General features: G+C 44.0%; 1 protein-coding gene across 7 annotated transcripts in view; it reads right to left on the reverse strand.

The window, feature by feature from the left end:
* rnf19a (ring finger protein 19A, RBR E3 ubiquitin protein ligase) overlaps positions 1 to 19843 on the reverse strand; it is a 50595-nt gene that overhangs the window by 15130 nt on the left and 15622 nt on the right. For all 7 annotated transcript variants that reach the window (XR_006080483.1, XR_006080485.1, XR_006080484.1 and 4 more), the window contains exons 2-7: positions 16939 to 17733; positions 10088 to 10296; positions 9828 to 9972; positions 6169 to 6331; positions 862 to 976; positions 504 to 665 (exon numbers count right to left, since the gene is read on the reverse strand). Coding sequence is in view for 1 of the 7 variants with exons in the window: in XM_042309881.1 (XP_042165815.1) it covers positions 504 to 665; positions 862 to 976; positions 6169 to 6331; positions 9828 to 9972; positions 10088 to 10296; positions 16939 to 17531 (1387 nt within the window). In the remaining 6 variants the exon portion in view is untranslated. The remainder of the gene's footprint in view (positions 1 to 503; positions 666 to 861; positions 977 to 6168; positions 6332 to 9827; positions 9973 to 10087; positions 10297 to 16938; positions 17734 to 19843) is intronic.

The following is a 19843-nucleotide window of genomic DNA, read 5'->3' on the forward strand; positions in this document are numbered from 1 at the left end:
GTGAGATGGGTAGTGGAGATGAGTGGTGGTGAGTGGAGATGAGTGGTGGTGAGTGGAGATGAGTGGTGGTGAGTGGAGATGAGTGGTGGTGAGTGGAGATGAGTGGTGGTGAGTGGAGATGAGTGGTGGTGAGTGGAGATGAGTGGTGGTGAGTGGAGATGAGTGGTGGTGAGTGGAGATGAGTGGTGGTGAGTGGAGATGAGTGGTGGTGAGTGGAGATGAGTGGTGGTGAGTGGAGATGAGTGGTGGTGAGTGGAGATGAGTGGTGGTGAGTGGAGATGAGTGGTGGTGAGTGGAGATGAGTGGTGGTGAGTGGAGATGAGTGGTGGTGGGCGGAGATGAGTGGTGGTGGGCGGAGATGAGTGGTGGTGGGCGGAGATGAGTGGTGGTGGGCGGAGATGAGTGGTGGTGGGCGGAGATGAGTGGTGGTGGGCGGAGATGAGTGGTGGTGGGAGGAGATGAGTGGTGGTGGGCGGAGATGAGTGGTGGCGGAGATGACTCACCAGTTGCAGCCGCTGCACTTCCGACGTTCATCTCATTCTCGTCATCAAAATCGATGCGGACCCCTTTCCCGTTACCGGCGGAGACGCCACACCCACCGCTGCGACATAGAGAGATGGGCACCACCCCGTAGACGTATGCCAGCATGATGGGCACGCCGATACCTGGAGACACAATCAGAAAGCACAGAAGCTCCTGCTAATCGTGGATCTGAATGACATACTAAAGAAGAATATCATACAACGCTCCCCTGGGAGTGACAGAGGATATTGAAGATGGCTTGTCTGGTATAGAGACCAGTTAACATTTTAACTCAACTAACCTCTAGATATGATAAGAGCACTAGGGAGAGGGACTTACCAACAGTAACTGCTGCCACCACGGGGGAGACAATGACAGATAAGGTCACGCCACCTGCTATCACCAAGTTCCTCTTATGTTTGGAGATGTCCTTTCCTTCATAGCGATTGTGAATCTGAGAGGAGAGGGAGGAGGAAGAGAAGATGAGTTGGAGGAAGAGAGGGGAAGAAGAGAAAGCGGAGAGGTAGGAAGAAGAGGGATGAAGGAGGAGGAGAGGGATGAAGAGGAAGGAGATGGATGACGAGACAAGAGGAGGAGAGGGGGGAGGTGGTGAGGGTAAAGGAGGAGAGGAAAGAGAGGATGTCAGTAACAGGGACGTCACAGACTTTAACACAGGGGGATTACGGACTGCAGCAGCCCCCAGATAGATAAACCAAACCCATCCAAACCAAACTAAAAGCCTCATTAAGGATGACCCTGATCTTAATGAACAACTAAGCTCCTACTTCCAACTAGAGCTCAGCTAAAGTTAGACAGTGGATCGTTATTTTTGTAATCATATGTTGCCCAACATGTTTGTTGCAGGGTTCCGTTAGCTGGTAAATGCTGTTTTTGACAATAAATACAATGGTTGCCAGCCAAACTGTCAGGAATAGCAGTGGATGATATTCTTCACAGGATAAATCCTCAAGCTGCATGTGTGTGTGCTTCTATTTTTACTCATGCAGAAGAGGTGAGGTCCTCATAAAAGGACTTCAGCTAAGTGTACCCCTACTGCGTAAGATTGTGCTGATTATCCGTTTGCAGTGTGCCCCCCGAGAGGGGATTCTTCACCAAAACAGAGTGAAGACTGCCTCCAGATCAGTCCTTCAGGACAACGTAGCGAGGCTGATGAGCATCAAGCTGCTCCAAGGAGTTGGACAGTTTTGACTTCCCGCTTCCCGTTTTGACTTCCCGGACAACTTTGAGCAGACAAAGTTCCACCGTAAACGCAAGTAAATTAGAGGCAAATTGTGTTGGTCAGGCACGTCCTAGCAGTTGTGCTGCCTCTCTGGATAAGATCAACATGTGTCAGGTTTTTATTTTACCTTTATTTAACTAGGCAAGTCAGTTAAGAAGAAATTCTTATTTTCAATGACGGCCTAGGAACAGTGGGTTAACTGCCTTGTTCAGGGGCAGAACCACAGATTTGTACCTTGTCAGCTCGGGGATTTGAACTTTCAACCTTTCGGTTACTAGCCCAACGCTCTAACCACTAGGTAGGATGGAGTGGATTGATAGATTAGCGTAAGTAATGTGTATCATGCACAATTGGTGCATTTCAGTTGAGCTTGGAAACAAAATATCGTTGCCAACTATTCACATCGGAGTTACAATGTTATCAATCACTAGGCAGCTGTCAATGGGATTTATATGTTTAAATGAATGATTAGAATATTCCACCCTGAAACCATATGATTGTATGAAATTAATTAGAATCATGAGATTATTCTAATGATGTATGTGGTTTTAGTCAGTCGAATTATACATCCGTGAGTGTAGTTTTTAGTCAGAATTAGGGTATAACAATATATCTGTACAATATATGTCTATTGTAGTATCTTAAAAACAGAACGTCTGAGCAAGATTCGGTGCCGACCTTGGCTGGGGGCCACAGAGTACTTCCCAGGGTCTCCCTGTCTTGAGGGAGGACGGGGAGTGATTCTCACGGACTCCCCTAATCTTTGTCGGCTGGGTAGCAGGACAGTGTGTGCGTAGGATACCTAATGTTTGTGTGTGAAAGTATGTGCGTAAGAAGCCAGTATAAAATGAATGGTTTTGTACAACAGACCAGCGCTCTCATGAAATAACTTTTTTGACTATTTAGCTGGGCCTCCGTCTGTTTCATTCGACCAGTATCTTGCCAATTCTAGGTTGCAGACTGAGTAGTATAATTGAATTGGGTTATGTACCTTGAGAACATAATTCTCATAACAGCAGCCCACTGTCTTACAGTAGGAAACAGTTAATCACTAGGCAGCCCACTGTCTTACAGTAGGAAACAGTTGTTAATCATTAGGCAGCCAACTGCCTTACAGTAGGAAACAGTTGTTAATCACTAGGCAGCCCACTGCCTTACAGTAGAAAACAGTTGTTAATCACTAGGCAGCCCACTGCCTTACAGTAGAAAACAGTTGTTAATCACTAGGCAGCCCACTGTCTTACAGTAGAAAACAGTTGTTAATCACTCATCTCTAAGAGACAGAACACGTCTCCTTCCTGAGTGGTATGACGGCTGTGTGGTCCCATGGTGTTTATACTTGCATACTATTGTTTGTACAGATGAATATGGTACCTTCAGGCGTTTGGAAATTGCTCCAAAGGATGAACCAGACTTGTGGAGGTCTACAATTCTTTTGAGGTCTTGGCTGATTTCTTTTGATTTTCCCATGATGTCAAGCAAAGAGGCACTGACTTTGAAGTTAGGCCTTGAAATACATCCACAGGTACACCTCCAATTGACTCAAATGTCAATTAGCCTATCAGAAGCTTCTAAAGCCATGACATAATTTCCTGGAATTTTCCAAGCTGTTTAAAGGCACAGTCAACTTAATGTATGTAAACTTCTGACCCACTGGAATTGTGATACAGTGAATTATAGGTGAAATAATCAGTCTGTAAACAATTGTTAGAAAAATTACTTGTGTCATGCACAAAGTAGATTTTCTAAACAACTTGCCAAAACTATAGTTTGTTAACAAGAAATGTGTGGAGTGGTTGAAAAACAAGTTTTAATGACTCCAACCTAAGTGTATGTCAACTTCCGACTTCAACTGTGTATCACATGACACAAGGCACGGCAGTTCAAATTAATTTAGCTAAACCTAACCCTTTTCCTTGCCTGCTACGAAAACTCAAATCTGACGTTAATTTGACAAAAGCTGGATCCCTGCTAGCCATGACCGTCCGGCCCTGGCGTTCATTTACAGTTTAATTTATTAGGCCTCATTTAAAATGTTCATGCCTAGGCTAAATTAAACGAGAGGCCTAGATTGAATTTGAAAACAGCTGTTTTGTTATTTATTTCTTAAAATGTTCATACAGATGGTTTATAGGACAGGTCGTTCACAAGTTATATTAGACAAATATATTTCTAGGTTGTGTTTTATTACAGTGTAGGTGGCTTGTTCTTCTAAGCTGAATGTTTTACCTTTAAGTGATAATCGTTTATGATTTATAGCAGGGATGAAGATGCAATGGGCAATGTTATGCTTTTCAATAAAACCCTATATTCTATTATTTTAAGATGATTTACAATAACCCTAAATGCGATTGAGAACCGTGGCTGGATGCTCTAATGTTTTACCCATCCAATGCATATGTATGTCTGGTCAATTTCTCAAATGTCCGGTCAATTAAAAATCTTGCCGGTCACGTTGTCCAGCACCAACCCTGGTTGGATCCCATACACTGGTTCGGTTTCAACCCCCCGTAGTGCTCTGCAGGTGCATCCTACACCATGTTGGCCATTACTCCCACCATAGACAGTCTGCCGTCTGACACTACTCAACGTCATAGATTCTAGACTGAGTCTCAGAACCCTGGTGTAGAATACTTTATCTAATCAATGGTTCTAATCTCATCTCCTAAAATGGCAAAAAAACAAACAAAAGACTTAGGCTGAGCAGACAGTAGAACCATCTGGAGACTGATGTAGTTGGACAGTCACATGACCTTCCCAGAACTGGGAATGGATGGTGTGTCAATACACCCAGTCAATATAAAGATACAGGCGTCCTTCCTAAGTCAGTTGCCGGAGAGGAAGGAAACCCATTGGGGATTTCACCATGAGGCCAATGGTGACTTTAAAACAGAGTTTAATGGCAGTGATAGGAGAAATCTGAAGATGGATTAACAACAGTTACGCCCCAATACTAACCTAAATGACAGAATGAAAAGGAAACCTGTACAGAATAAAAATATTCCAAAACATGAATCCTGTTTGCAACAAGGCACTAAAGTCATACTGCAAAAGAATGTGGCAAAGCAATAAACTTTTTGTCCTGAATACAAAGTGTTCTGTTTGGGACACATCCAATACTGAAGGTGCGTAGTCACTGAGAACCACACTCCATATTTCAAGCATAGTCGTGGCTGCATTATGTGGAACTACGTTGTAGCTTTGGCTGAATGTGGTGGCTGCATCAGGTGGAACTACGTTGTAGCTTTGGCTGAATGTGGTGGCTGCATCAGGTGGAACTACGTTGTAGCTTTGGCTGAATGTGGTGGCTGCATCAGGTGGAACTACGTTGTAGCTTTGGCTGAATGTGGTGGCTGCATCAGGTGGAACTACGTTGTAGCTTTGGCTGAATGTGGTGGCTGCATCAGGTGGAACTACGTTGTAGCTTTGGCTGAATGTGGTGGCTGCATCAGGTGGAACTACGTTGTAGCTTTGGCTGAATGTGGTGGCCAGGTGGAACTACGTTGTAGCTTTGGCTGAATGTGGTGGCTGCATCAGGTGGAACTACGTTGTAGCTTTGGCGGAATGTGGTGGCCAGGTGGAACTACGTTTAACCTCTGACACTAGCGCCTCTATTTCAGTTTCATAAAATAAAGAATGAATGAAACGGCGTTGTATATTCTCAACATAATTTAAAGGGATGATTTTGACCATATGCTTCATTTGGGGCATTTCGAAATGCAAATAGCCAAGGCTGTGCATGAGCATTGAGGCTGAGAACAATTGGTATTTCAATGTTTCTCTGCTACCGGTGTGCGTATAGCTCTCATAGGACACTTTTTCTATGCGTACGACCATTCTGAATTCTTTCGTAAGTAGCATTAGTCGATATTGATAAATGAGGCCCCAGATCTGCAATGCTCTAAGACTTACCCAGAAAAACTCCTCATTAAATCGCTACCGAAGGTCATTTTAACATTATTGACTCAGGCGTGTGAATACTTACGTAAATGAGATATTTCTGCATTTCATTTTCAATAAAATTGGCAAAAATGTCTAAAAACATGTTTTCACTTTCTCATTATGGGGTAGTGTGATATAGATGGGTGAGACACATCTCTTTAATCCAGGCTGAAACAACAAAATGTGGAAAAAGGGGTGTGAACACTTTCTGAAGGTACTGTAAATAATGAATTTATTAGTCCAATAATGTACATCGCAATTAAGGATTCTCTTTAAAGCAGCAGTAGCATTGGCAGCAACAGCTGTATGAAACACCTCCCTGTTTCCCTCTGTTTTCAATGTGCTACTAGTACAATCAGATTCCTTTAACTGTTTGTAGCTGTGCGTGTCAGTGGCTTTTGAGGGTCATCTATACACATTCCTAAAAAAAAGAGGGTCTAAACTATTCCTGTGTCCAAACTCACCTTCCTCCCCACGTAGACAGGGATGCCTATGATCATGGCGGGGATGGCAATGCCAGCGATCAGAGCGATGCCCACCGGTGCGCCCACCAGCGTGCCCAGCTGCCACAGAATCTTCTTCTTCCTGCTCCATGGCTTCTTACCCCAGAAGGTACATCCTGACGGGCTGGGGGAGAGAGAGAGGACATTACAACACCATCCTGACGGGCTGGGGGAGAGAGAGAGGACATTACAACACCATCCTGACGGGCTGGGGGAGAGAGAGGGACATTACAACACCATCCTGACGGGCTGGGGGAGAGAGAGGACATTACAACACCATCCTGACGGGCTGGGGGAGAGAGGACATTACAACACCATCCTGACGGGCTGGGGGAGAGAGAGAGGACATTACAACACCACCCTGACGGGCTGGGGGAGAGAGAGAGGACATTACAACACCATCCTGACAGGCTGGGGGAGAGAGAGAGGACATTACAACACCATCCTGACGGGCTGGGGGAGAGAGAGAGGACATTACAACACCATCCTGACGGGCTGGGGGAGAGAGAGGACATTACAACACCATCCTGACGGGCTGGGGGAGAGAGAGAGGACATTACAACACCATCCTGACGGGCTGGGGGAGAGAGAGAGGACATTACAACACCATCCTGACAGGCTGGGGGAGAGAGAGAGGACATTACAACACCATCCTGACGGGCTGGGGGAGAGAGAGAGGACATTACAACACCATCCTGACGGGCTGGGGGAGAGAGAGAGGACATTACAACACCATCCTGACGGGCTGGGGGAGAGAGAGAGGACATTACAACACCATCCTGACAGGCTGGGGGAGAGAGAGAGAGGACATTACAACACCATCCTGACAGGCTGGGGGGAGAGAGAGAGGACATTACAACACCATCCTGACAGGCTGGGGGGAGAGAGAGAGGACATTACAACACCATCCTGACGGGCTGGGGGAGAGAGGACATTACAACACCATCCTGACGGGCTGGGGGAGAGAGAGAGGACATTACAACACCATCCTGACGGGCTGGGGGAGAGAGAGAGGACATTACAACACCATCCTGACAGGCTGGGGGAGAGAAAAGGACATTACAACACCATCCTGACGGGCTGGGGGAGAGAGGACATTACAACACCATCCTGACAGGCTGGGGGAGAGAGAGAGGACATTACAACACCATCCTGACGGGCTGGGGGAGAGAGAGATGACATTACAACACCACCCTGACGGGCTGGGGGAGAGAGAGGACATTACAACACCATCCTGACGGGCTGGGGGAGAGAGGACATTACAACACCATCCTGACGGGCTGGGGGAGAGAGAGGACATTACAACACCATCCTGACAGGCTGGGGGAGAGAGAGAGGACATTACAACACCATCCTGACGGGCTGGGGGAGAGAGAGAGGACATTACAACACCATCCTGACAGGCTGGGGGGAGAGAGAAAGGACATTACAACACCATCCTGACAGGCTGGGGGGAGATTTGTTACTTTACTTTCACTGTCAGAGCAGGTTAGAAAAGCAATGTGTGCAAACCAATCATATCCCTTTCCCTCAATGAAAAAAGCAATGTGTGCAAACCAATCATATCCCTTTCCCTCAATGAAAAAAGCAATGTGTGCAAACCAATCATATCCCTTTCCCTCAATGAAAAAAGCAATGTGTGCAAACCAATCATATCCCTTCCCCTCAATGAAAAAAGCAATGTGTGCAAACCAATCATATCCCTTTCCCTCAATGAAAAAAGCAATGTGTGCAAACCAATCATATCCCTTCCCTCAATGAAAAAAGCAATGTGTGCAAACCAATCATATCCCTTTCCCTCAATGAAAAAAGCAATGTGTGCAAACCAATCATATCCCTTCCCTCAATGAAAAAAGCAATGTGTGCAAACCAATCATATCCCTTCCCTCAATGAAAAAAGCAATGTGTGCAAACCAATCATACCTTCCCCTCAATGAAAAAAGCTTCCCCTCAATGAAAAAAGCAATGTGTGCAAACCAATCATATCCCTTCCCTCAATGAAAAAAGCAATGTGTGCAAACCAATCATATCCCTTCCCTCAATGAAAAAAGCAATGTGTGCAAACCAATCATATCCCTTCCCCTCAATGAAAAAAGCAATGTGTGCAAACCAATCATATCCCTTCCCTCAATGAAAAAAGCAATGTGTGCAAACCAATCATATCCCTTCCCTCAATGAAAAAAGCAATGTGTGCAAACCAATCATATCCCTTTCCCTCAATGAAAAAAGCAATGTGTGCAAACCAATCATATCCCTTTCCCTCAATGAAAAAGCAATGTGTGCAAACCAATCATATCCCTTTCCCTCAATGCAAACCAATCATATCCCTTTCCCTCAATGAAAAAAGCAATGTGTGCAAACCAATCATATCCCTTTCCCTCAATGAAAAATCATATCCCTTTCCCTCAATGCAATGTGTGCAAACCAATCATATCCCTTTCCCTCAATGAAAAAGCAATGTGTGCAAACCAATCATATCCCTTTCCCTCAATGAAAAAAGCAATGTGTGCAAACCAATCATATCCCTTTCCCTCAATGAAAAAAGCAATGTGTGCAAACCAATCATATCCCTTTCCCTCAATGAAAAAAGCAATGTGTGCAAACCAATCATATCCCTTCCCTCAATGAAAAAAGCAATGTGTGCAAACCAATCATATCCCTTTCCCTCAATGAAAAAAGCAATGTGTGCAAACCAATCATATCCCTTCCCCTCAATGAAAAAAGCAATGTGTGCAAACCAATCATATCCCTTTCCCTCAATGAAAAAAGCAATGTGTGCAAACCAATCATATCCCTTCCCCTCAATGAAAAAAGCAATGTGTGCAAACCAATCATATCCCTTCCCTCAATGAAAAAAGCAATGTGTGCAAACCAATCATATCCCTTTCCCTCAATGAAAAAAGCAATGTGTGCAAACCAATCATATCCCTTTCCCTCAATGAAAAAAGCAATGTGTTAGACATTTACATTAAAGAGCAGCTGCCTTTAAAAAGCAACACATCTCTTTGAAAACAGCCCATGTGGCATCACTATGAGTCAGAAAGTTATTCTAGGGTAAAAATGTACTACAAAGTGTAAATAGGATCCTTTGTCATAAAGTCTGTCTTGTCTAAAATGGAGTTTGGAACATCCGTGCGTCACACAATATGTAAATGAAGGTTGGGTCCATTTGTCCACTAACATGGGGAGAGCAGCTGCAGTGTTTGCTGTCGATCCAATAGACATACCCACCCATCTTTGTTTCCGGAAGCCAACAGGTTGAGAAATACTGCATCAAACACCTTAGTTAGATGTCAAACTGCTCAACTAAAACATCCAACAAAAATTTCCAACATTTATTACAGATGTCTTGAGTTATCTTGGACTCATTCTGGTAAAAAAAATATGTTTTTTTCCTAATGAGCAACAGAAAAGCATAGGTACCAATCAGCGTGTTCAGTGGTTCTAACATTGGTCATTCATCAAACGCTCTGATCCAAAGTGACTTAATTGAATGTAATGCCTATGAGGTAGGTAAAACAACCACATATCACAGGCATTACAAATGAAACTCAATCCGTACAGGAAAGACAAGTGTGAGAGTTAGTTGAAGACATGGTTGTTGTTTGTCAGCCCCTCACCTCAGGTAGTGCAGGTCAGAGATCTCCTTCATGCAGAGCCAGCAGAACTCACAGCCGCACACGGCACAGGTCATGTGGTTACAGCTGCCGTCGTTCATCTTGATGATGTAAGCAGCGCAGCGAGGACACGGCTTGATGTCATCAGCTGGTGACGGTGAGAGAGAAGGAACGGACAGATCAGATTCATCCTCTGTGTGAACTGATAAGAGCTGTGAGGAGGTATGAGCTGTGAGGAGGTATGAGCTGTGAGTGAGTGTTACCTGCAGCACCACTCTCCTGGCTGTAGTTGAGAGATGAGGAACGGAAGGTGCGTAGCCTCAGGCTCTGGGCTCTCTGCTGCCGGGCGGCATCACACGTCTGGTTGGGGTGCCACAGCTGTTTACAGTGGTAACAGAACTCTGTGCCACACCCCTCACGCCCACACGTGATCTTAGGACAGCTGGCACAGCCAAAGGCAATGACTGCATACCTGGGGAAAGGAGAACAAAAACAAAAATGGTGGCCATTAGTCCCAGAGGTTTCGGCTAGAATCAGTACTGCAGAAGGACACCAGGGGCGATAGGGGGGGGGCTTTATGTGGCTCATCGCAGTCTAGCGACTCCTTGTGGCGGGCAGGGCTGACCTCGGTCGTCAGGTGAACGGTGTTTCCTCCGACACATTGGTGCAGCTGGCTTGGGGTTAAGCAAGAGGGTGTTAATAAGTGCAGTTTAGCTGGTCATGTTACGGAAGACGCATGACTCGACCTTCGCCTCCTAAGCCCGTTGGGGAATTGCAGCAATGCAACAAGATTGAAATTGGGGAGAAAGGTGGGTAAAAAAATAAATTGATCTAGCAAGGAGAAACACACAGGTTTAACCCATTTACATCAAATTGAAGTTACCCAATTTACAACCTCTTAACCCCATCGGTCCCGAGACCCCAGCAAAAATAATCGCTTCATTTATGTGCGTATCAAGTAGAGATCGACCGGTTAATCGGAATGGCCGATTAATTAGGGCCGATTTTTTTACACCTCTATTTTATCTTTAGGCAAGTCAGTTAACACATTCTTATTTACAATGACGGCCTAGGAATGAGGCAGAACGACAGATTTTGACCGTGTCAGCTCGGGGGTTCCAATCTTGCAACCCTACAGTTAACTAGTCGAACGCTCTAATCACCTGCCTCACGAGGAGGCTGCCTGTTACGCGAATGCAGTAAGCTAAGGTAAGTTGCTAGCTAGCATTAAACTTATCTTATAAAACAATCAACGACTGTCGTTGCTCCAATATGTACTTAACCATAAACATCAATGCCTCTCTTAAAATCAATACACAAGTATATATTTTCAAACCTGTATATTTAGCTAAAATAAATCCAGGTTGGCAGGCAATATTAACCAGGTGAAATTGTGTCACTTCTCTTGCGTTCATTGCACGCAGAGTCAGGGTAAAGCAAAAGTTTGGGCCGCCTGGCTCTTCACGAACTAATTTGCCAGAATTTTACGCAATTATGACATAACATTGAAGGTTGTGCAACGTAACAGGAATATTTAGACTCATGGATGCCCTCTGTTAGATAAAATACGGAACGGAATAAACGTTTTGTTTTCGAGGTGATAGTTTCCGGATTTGACCTAAGGCTCGTATTTCTGTGTGGCTAGTATTTGATATAGCAGTCTGACTGAGGGGTGGTAGGCAGCAGCAGGCTCGTAATAGTCAAAGGTATATGGTTTAGAGAGAAATAGTCGACGCGTTATAATTCCTGTAATAACTTGCGGCTGAACTTGAGAGGTTCCTTCGTTATTTTACCGTTCATGTCTTCCATAGAGAATGTCTTGATCTACTTCCAATAAGGTCTCCGTTTCGTGCTTAAACCGCTTCTGTTCATGTCTTCCATAGAGAATGTCTTGATCTACTTCAGATAAGGTCTGTGTTTCGTGCAGGTTAGGGTGCAGGTTTAAACCGCCTCTGCGTTTTGATACCGTGTAAATCTCACTAGGATAAGGTAACGTTTGTCAACATATTTTCATAAATCCACTCTACAAAAAAAATTCTTCACTTATATTTAGCCAATATTGATCAGAGTTACCTTGTCCTATGGATATCTACACAGTTATAAAATTGGCAAGGTGGTGTAAGCCTACACGAAACACAGACCTTATTTTAAGTGAATCTAAAAAATATCCTATGGAATAAATGAATGAAGGAACCGCTTTTCAGATTTTGCTAGAAGGTGTCATGGGAATTATGACTCGCACTTTGGTAGTCAATTCTTACCATGTCCATTATTAAAATAGAATTTCCTGCAAATAGAAATTACAGTTTTGTTTTCAACATTCATCACAGGTAACTTGAACTCTATTTTTATTCAAACAGTTGAGAGTATTTGTCTCCTAAGCAGACTCTTCAGTGTCATTGTCACTTCAGAGCTGTGTGTGTTTTACAGATGGCAGAGAAAAGCAGAACACCAGTGTGGGACTATTACATGGAATTGGGACCAGGGAAAGCAAGGTGTCTTATTTGTGATAAAGATGTAAGCATGGGGTCAGCAACGGCTAAATCTAAACATACCACCAACCTGTGGAATCACCTTAAGAACACCCATCCAAAAGCCCATATGTATTATATTAAGTTAAAATAAAAGTGTTCATTCAATATTGTTGCAATTGTCATAATTACAAAAGTGTATAAAAATTTCTGCATTTAAAAAAAATAAAAATAAATAAAAAACACGGCCAATTAATCGGCATCGGGCTTTTTGCCCTCCAATAATCGGTATCGGCGTTGAAAAATCATAAATCGGTCGACCTCCAGTATCAAGTGTTTTACCATTTCCTTTACAGGACAACCAGGAAAAGTAGAACTGTGTTGGAATATTGCTGAGGGGACTAAAATAGCCAAATCCATTAATTTCAAGATGTGTCCACATACTTTTGTGTAACGTTACATCTATATCGTCTTTCTACCTCAAAATCAATGTAACGTGGTTAACCTTAAATCTAAATCATCTTTTACATTTGAATAAAATTCAAACAGAGAACCTGGAGATCATGGGAAGAGACTGCACTTGACCATTTCACTTGAATCATTCCCATGGTGAATCACTAAATCATTCCCATGGTGAATGACTAGCTACACTATGAAACCACACACTATTGAATCATTCCCATGGTGAATGACTAGCTACACTATGAAACCACACACTATTGAATCATTCCCATGGTGAATGACTAGCTACACTATGAAACTACACGATATTGCAGATACTTTTTTAATGTTATTTAACTAAGCAAGACAGTTAAGAACACATTCTTATTTACAATGACAGCCTACCTATTACCAGCCGCAATTGATATGGTGAAAACAATGTGTGTGGAGGCAGAGGGACAGAAACTCACACCAATACCTATGTTAGAAAACACAAAGAATGTATGCTATTGCTAGCAATCAAGAGAAAACTGACTGAATGACTCAAACTCCCCAGATTATGCTCTCCAAATGGACGTTAGCTGTGAGGGCCCAGATGACCATGCATTGACTTTTGTTGACTAAACACGTCACCGGATGCTATTCATGAGGACATATTGTTCTGTCTCATGATTCGGGAGCATGAAATGGCACAGGGGATGATTAGGCCTCTGCACTAGATATGAATGTGTTTCTTTCTGCTATATGGACACGTTGGCTGATACACCGAGAACAACTGGCAGCAAAAGAACTGAGCACAGAACTCAGATATACTGCAGCAGGTAACTTCCTGTTCACAAAACTATGGAGATATGGGATCCCCAAAGTTTGTGGTCATATGCAGATCCTTAAAAACATAGGTGCTGCTGGGAGAATAAAGAAAACTAGTATAGAACAATAGGAGAGATATGGGATCAGAGCATGACCATGTTCTACATCACCCCAAGGCTTGGTGGTTCTCCAGGGGAGTGGTGGAAAGATGTTTCACAACAATGGCCAACATCCCTGTGGAGCGCTTTCGACATCTTGTAAAGTCCATCCCCAGACGATTTGAGGCTGTTCTGAGGGCAAAAGGGGGTGCAACTCAATATTAGGAAGGTGTTCCTAATGTTTTGTATACTCAGTGTAAATCTGTCATTCTCATTGAAAGCCAGTCTAAGAAGTGGAGAATCTGTTCTACCAATGAGAATGACATTTCCACTTCTTAGACTGGCTATTTGTTATAGATCTGTCATTCTCATTGATAGAACAGATTCTCCACTTCTTAGACTGGCTTTCAATGAGAATGACAGATCTACACTGAGTGTACAAAACATTAGGAACAAGTTCCTAATATTGAGTTGCACCCCCTTTTGCCCTCAGAACAGCCTCAAATCGTCTGGGGATGGACTCTACAAGGTGTCGAAAGCGCTCCACAGCGATGCTGGCTCATGTTGACTCTACAAGGTGTCCAAAGTGCTCCACAGGGATGCTGGCTCATGTTGACTCTACAAGGTGTCCAAAGTGCTCCACAGCGATGCTGGCTCATGTTGACTCTACAAGGTGTCCAAAGTGCTCCACAGTGATGCTGGCTCATGTTGACTCCAACGTTTCCCACAGCTCTGTTAAGTAGACTGGATGTCCTTTGGGTGGTGGACCATTCTTGATACACAGAGGAAACTTAAGAGTAAAAAAAATCCAGCAGCATTGACAGCATTGCACCTACTACCATAACCCATTCAAAAGGCACTTCAATCTTTTGTCTTGCCCATTCACCCACTGAATGACACACATACGCAATCCAAGTCTACATTTTCTCTCGGCTTACAAATCCTTTAACTTGTCTCCTCACCTTCATCAACACTCATTTAAGTGGATTTAACAAGTGTCATCAATAAGGGATCATAGCCGTCACCTGGTCAGTCTATCATGGAAAGACTCCCATTTCTAGGTGAATTTGGTCAGGTTGTCTGAAAAGGTACATATTACAGCTGTAAGACATTGTCTTGAATCTAGGTTGTGCCTTCAGATTCTCTCAATGACTTCTCAAACTCCCAACACCGGCCTGGTCTGTTTCACAGGCATTCTGAGAAGTCTGGCGATGTTGTGCCTCTGGGTTTAAAAAAACTGGAGTGATAACATGGGAGTAGCATGTGACAGGATAGGGCTGGGCAGGCAGGACACTAATATTATCCAGTGTTGCACTTCTGAAATACAAGAACACATTTTACCACTGGAGCTTAATCACACAAACTCATCAGAAACACAACCTATTTTTTTTTAAACTTTCACCTGTTGATCTGGTTACTCTGTACACCTGACCTACCGTTGAGACAATGATTTATCAATGACCCAAGCCCAGCTCAGTTAATCCCTACCATTGTGTCGCTGAGTCATCATAATGCTTCAGCAAATTTACATTATACCAGTGGCGTTGGTAGACACAATGTAAGTAACCTAATTTATGTCCCTCTAACTGCCCTGAATGCCTCTACTGATCCTACAGCTATTGTATACAGTAATCATGTGCATATGAACCAGATTTATACTGTTAGCACTGAGGCGGTGTGCCCTAGTAGGAAGTCCACTGTGTGCAGCTCACTCTGCACTAACATAAATAACATGAGAATGTCTACTTCTGCTCTGGAAACAAGCAAGCATCCCAGAAAAGTTGTTAAAACATGTACCTTAAATATTGACTGGATTTCATCAAGCTGCCCACTCAAGGAAAACCTTCAAACTGTAACCAGTGCCTGCAACCTGGTTCAGGTTGTCAGTCAACCTACCAGGGTAGTTACAAACAGCACAGGAAGGAAATCATCAACATGTATTGATCACATCTTCACTAATACTGCAGAAATGTGCTGTAAAGCAGTATCCAGATCCATGGGCTGTAGTGATCACAATATAGCATAGCAATATCTATGAAAACCAAAGTTCCAAAGGCTGGGCCTAATATAGTGTATAAGAGGTCAGGCTGGGCCTAATATAGTGTATAAGAGGTCAGGCTGGGCCTAATATAGTGTATAAGAGGTCATACAATACATTTTGTAGTGATTCATATGTTGATGAAAGAAAATCTGTTGGTCCGTGGTGTAATGAGCATCCAGACGTTACAACTTCACACAGTTATGTAATTGCTTATCCCAGTTACTAATAAACATGCACCCAAGAAGAAACCACACTATGAAACAAAGATAAGTGACAACAAAATATAGTAAAAAGCTTTGGAGCACCTTCAATTCAATTTTGGGAAAAAAGGCAAACTCAGTTCCATCTTTCATTGAATCAGATTCATCACAAAAACAATGGATACTTCTACTTTAAAAAAGTTTTAGAAAACTTAGACATGACAGCAACAAACGCTGACACTACACATTCAAGTATATATGACCAAATTATGAAAGAATTGTAATTTTCAATTCCATAAAGTGAGTGTGGAAGAGGTGAAAAACATGATTGTTCTCTATTAACAATGACAAGCCACCGGGGTCTGACAACTTGGATGGAAAATTACGGAGGATAATAGTGGACGATATTGCCACATCTTCAATTTAATCCTATTAGAAAGTGTGTGCCCTCAGAACTGGAGGGAAGCTCAAGTCATTCCACTACCTAAGAAAAGTAAAGCCCCCTTTACGCGCTCAAATAGCCAACCAATCAGCATGTTACCAACCCTTAGTAAACTTCTGGAAAAAATGGTTTGATCAGATACAATGCTATTTTACAGTAATTAAAATTGACAACAGCCTTTCAGCACGCTTATAGGGAAGGACATTCAATGTGGATAAAGAGTTACCTGTCTAACAGAACACAGAGGGTGTTTTTTAATGGAAGCCTCTCCAACATAATCCAGGTAGAATCAGGAATTCCCCAGGGCAGCTGTCTAGGCCCCTTAATTTTTTCAATCTTTACTAAAGACATGCCACTGGCTTTGAGTAAATTGTCTATGTATGCAGCATGGCTGGCCCATAGATGTACACAGAGAGCTAACAATAATATACATGTCAATCTCTCCTGGCTCAAAGTAGAGGAGAGATTGACTTCATCATAAATAACCGTTTTAATTTTGCCGGACCCCAGGAAGAGTAGCTGCTGCTGCCTTGGCATAATAAATAGAAACACAAATGAACCCTAATGACTGATAATGAACTCTGCCTATTGCCGTGAGGTGTGTCTCTTACCCGCAGTCGGGGGCGGGGCACCAGCGGCAGTCAGGGTCGGCCACCAGCCATCGTCTCAACATGAACTCCTCGTACTTCTCCATGAGGGGCTGGTCTCCCAGGATGATGCGGATGTCGTGGGGGTTGAATCGCTCAGAGCACTCTGGACAGCTGATGTTGACGCGCGACTCACTGATCTCTATTCGTAAGTACTGGCGCAGGCAATCCGCACAGGAGCGGTGGTGGCAGGTCATGATGTCAGGGAAACGGTCTCTGGCGTGGCGGAGGAGACAGAGAGGACACTCCAGGAACTCAGAGGAGGAAGAGGCCACAACGGGGGCGGAGTGCGTCGAGGTCTTGTCTCCATGACATATCTCTGAATGGATGCTCTCCACGCTGGCGATCCCATCCACACCGCCACCCTGTAAGTCCTGTGATTTCCTCTTGGGGTCTCGATCCCCACGGTGGCGCCGGCTGAACAGCGAGCGCAGGGAGAGGCGTCTCTTCTTGGGGGCCTTCCTGACGGAGGGCAGGCTGATGGAGGAGGCTGCTGAGTGGAGGTCCCTCTCAGACCCAGAACCCCCCCGATCCCCCCTCAGCTGCTGCAGGCTCATCTCCCCACCAGAGGCTCCTCCTCCACCAGGCAGGGGGGCATCCACAGGGAGGGAGGGGGGTGGTGAGAGGGGCTGGGGGGACAGGGTGTTAAGGAGCAGGCGCAGGCTGGTAAGACATGGTGGTGGTCTCTGGTGGCGGCCTGGGCCTGCTCTCCAGGTCTGGTCTCGTATGGCCCACAGGGCTGGATCTGTTCTGGACTACCTGGAGGGAGAGAAGGAGTGGGTCAGTGACTGAACACAGAAACAGGGTCAGAGACAGACGTTTTGGTCAAGGGAAGTGTTCTCACGGTTTCAGTTAGAGAAGACATTTCCTCATTTAGTACAGAAAACATGTGCAACACTGGAAAAATTCCTCAACAGTTTACTAATATCAATAGATACTATCTAATGTGTGGTCAGAGAAGTGTTCTGGGACATAGGCTAGTTAATGTCATGGAACATCTAAGTGGGTGCTGAAAAAGATATACAGTAAGGAGTATTGGAGCACTGAAACAAGATAATTATACTACTTCCCGGTGAAACAACATGACACGTGTGTTGGGTTCATCAAAGAGCAAGTCAAAGGTGCAGTACCAGTAATCACATCAAGACACAGAACTACAGAACACACCATTGGAGATACAGAACACACCATTGTAGATACAGAACACACCATTGTAGATACAGAACACACCATTGTAGATACAGAACACACCATTGTAGATACAGAACACACCATTGTAGATACAGAACACACCATTGTAGATACAGAACACACCATTGTAGATACAGAACACACCATTGTAGATACAGAACACACCATTTGAGATACAGAACACACCATTTGAGATACAGAACTACAGATGTAATGTTAGTGTTCTAAATGAGAATTGTTTGTCATAGTAATTTATGATCAGTCAGTAGCGACACCCCCGTAAGCACAGACATTTACATCGGCGTCATGGAATGCCCCCCTGGTCTGGGCTGTTTTTCATGGGTAGGGCTATGCCCCTTAGTTCCACGGAAGGGAAATCTTAATGCTACAGCATACAAAGACATTCTAGACGATTCTGTGCATCCAACTTTGTGGTAACAGCTTGGGGAAGGCCCTTTCCTGTTTCAGCATGACAATGCACCTGTGCACAAAGCGAGGTCCACACAGAAATGGTTTGTCAAGATCGGTGTGGAAGAACTTGACAGGTCTGCAAAGAGTCCTGACCTCAACCCCATCGAACACCTTAGGGATAAATTGTAACGTCGACTGCAAGCCAGGCCTAATCGCCCAACATCAGTACCCAATCTCACTAATGCTCGTGGCTGAATGGAAGCAAGCAATGTTCCAACATCTAGTCGAAAGCCTACCCAGAAGAGTAGAGGCTGTTAAAGCAGAAAAGTGGGGTCCAAGTCCATATTAATGCCCACGTCAGTAAGGGGAAAACACTGCATTAAGAAACCTTCAATCATCAGTCAACACAAACACCTTCTCTCAAACACAAAGCTCCCAATTTAAAACAAAGCCCGAGACAGACCAGACCAGACAGACGTGATTTTGATCTAGTCTTCCATTAGTCCTATTGGAATCCTAACTTTGAAACACGAGTAGTAGACCCTTTGCCTAATATGGAGGGTCTGAGTATATTGAGGGTCTAATATGGAAGGTCTGAATATATTGAGGGTCTAATATGGAAGGTCTGAATATATTGAGGGTCTAATATGGAGGGTGTGAGTATGTTGAGCGTCTAATATGGAGGGTCTGAGTATGTGGAGGGTCTAATATGGAGGGTCTGAGTATATGGAGGGTCTAAGTATATAGAGGGTCTAATATGGAAGGTCTGAGTATAAAGAGGGTATAATATGGAGGGTCTGAGTATGTGGAGGGTCTAATATGGAGGGTCTGAGTATATGTCAGGTCTGAGGATATGGTGTGTCTAATATGGAGCGTCTGAGTATATGGAGGGTCTAAGTACATGGAGGGTCTAAGTATATAGAGGGTCTAATATGGAGGGTATGAGTATATTGAGGGTCTAATATGGAAGGTCTGAATATATTGAGGGTCTAATATGGAGGGTCTGAGTATATGGAGGATCTAATATGGAGGGCCTGAGTATATGTAGGGTTTAATATGGATGGTCTGATTATATTGAGGGTCTAATATGGAGGGTTTGAGTACATGGAGGGTCTAATATGGAAGTTTTGAATATACTGAGGGTCTAATATGGAGGGTCTAGGTATTTTGAGGGCCTAATATGGAGGTTCTGAGTATGTGGATGGTCTAATATGGAGGGTGTGAGTATATGGAGGGTCTAAGTATATAGAGGGTCTAATATGGAAGG

This window comes from Oncorhynchus tshawytscha, linkage group LG31, assembly GCF_018296145.1.
Source record: "Oncorhynchus tshawytscha isolate Ot180627B linkage group LG31, Otsh_v2.0, whole genome shotgun sequence".
In the NCBI taxonomy this organism is placed as follows: Eukaryota; Metazoa; Chordata; class Actinopteri; order Salmoniformes; family Salmonidae; genus Oncorhynchus; species Oncorhynchus tshawytscha.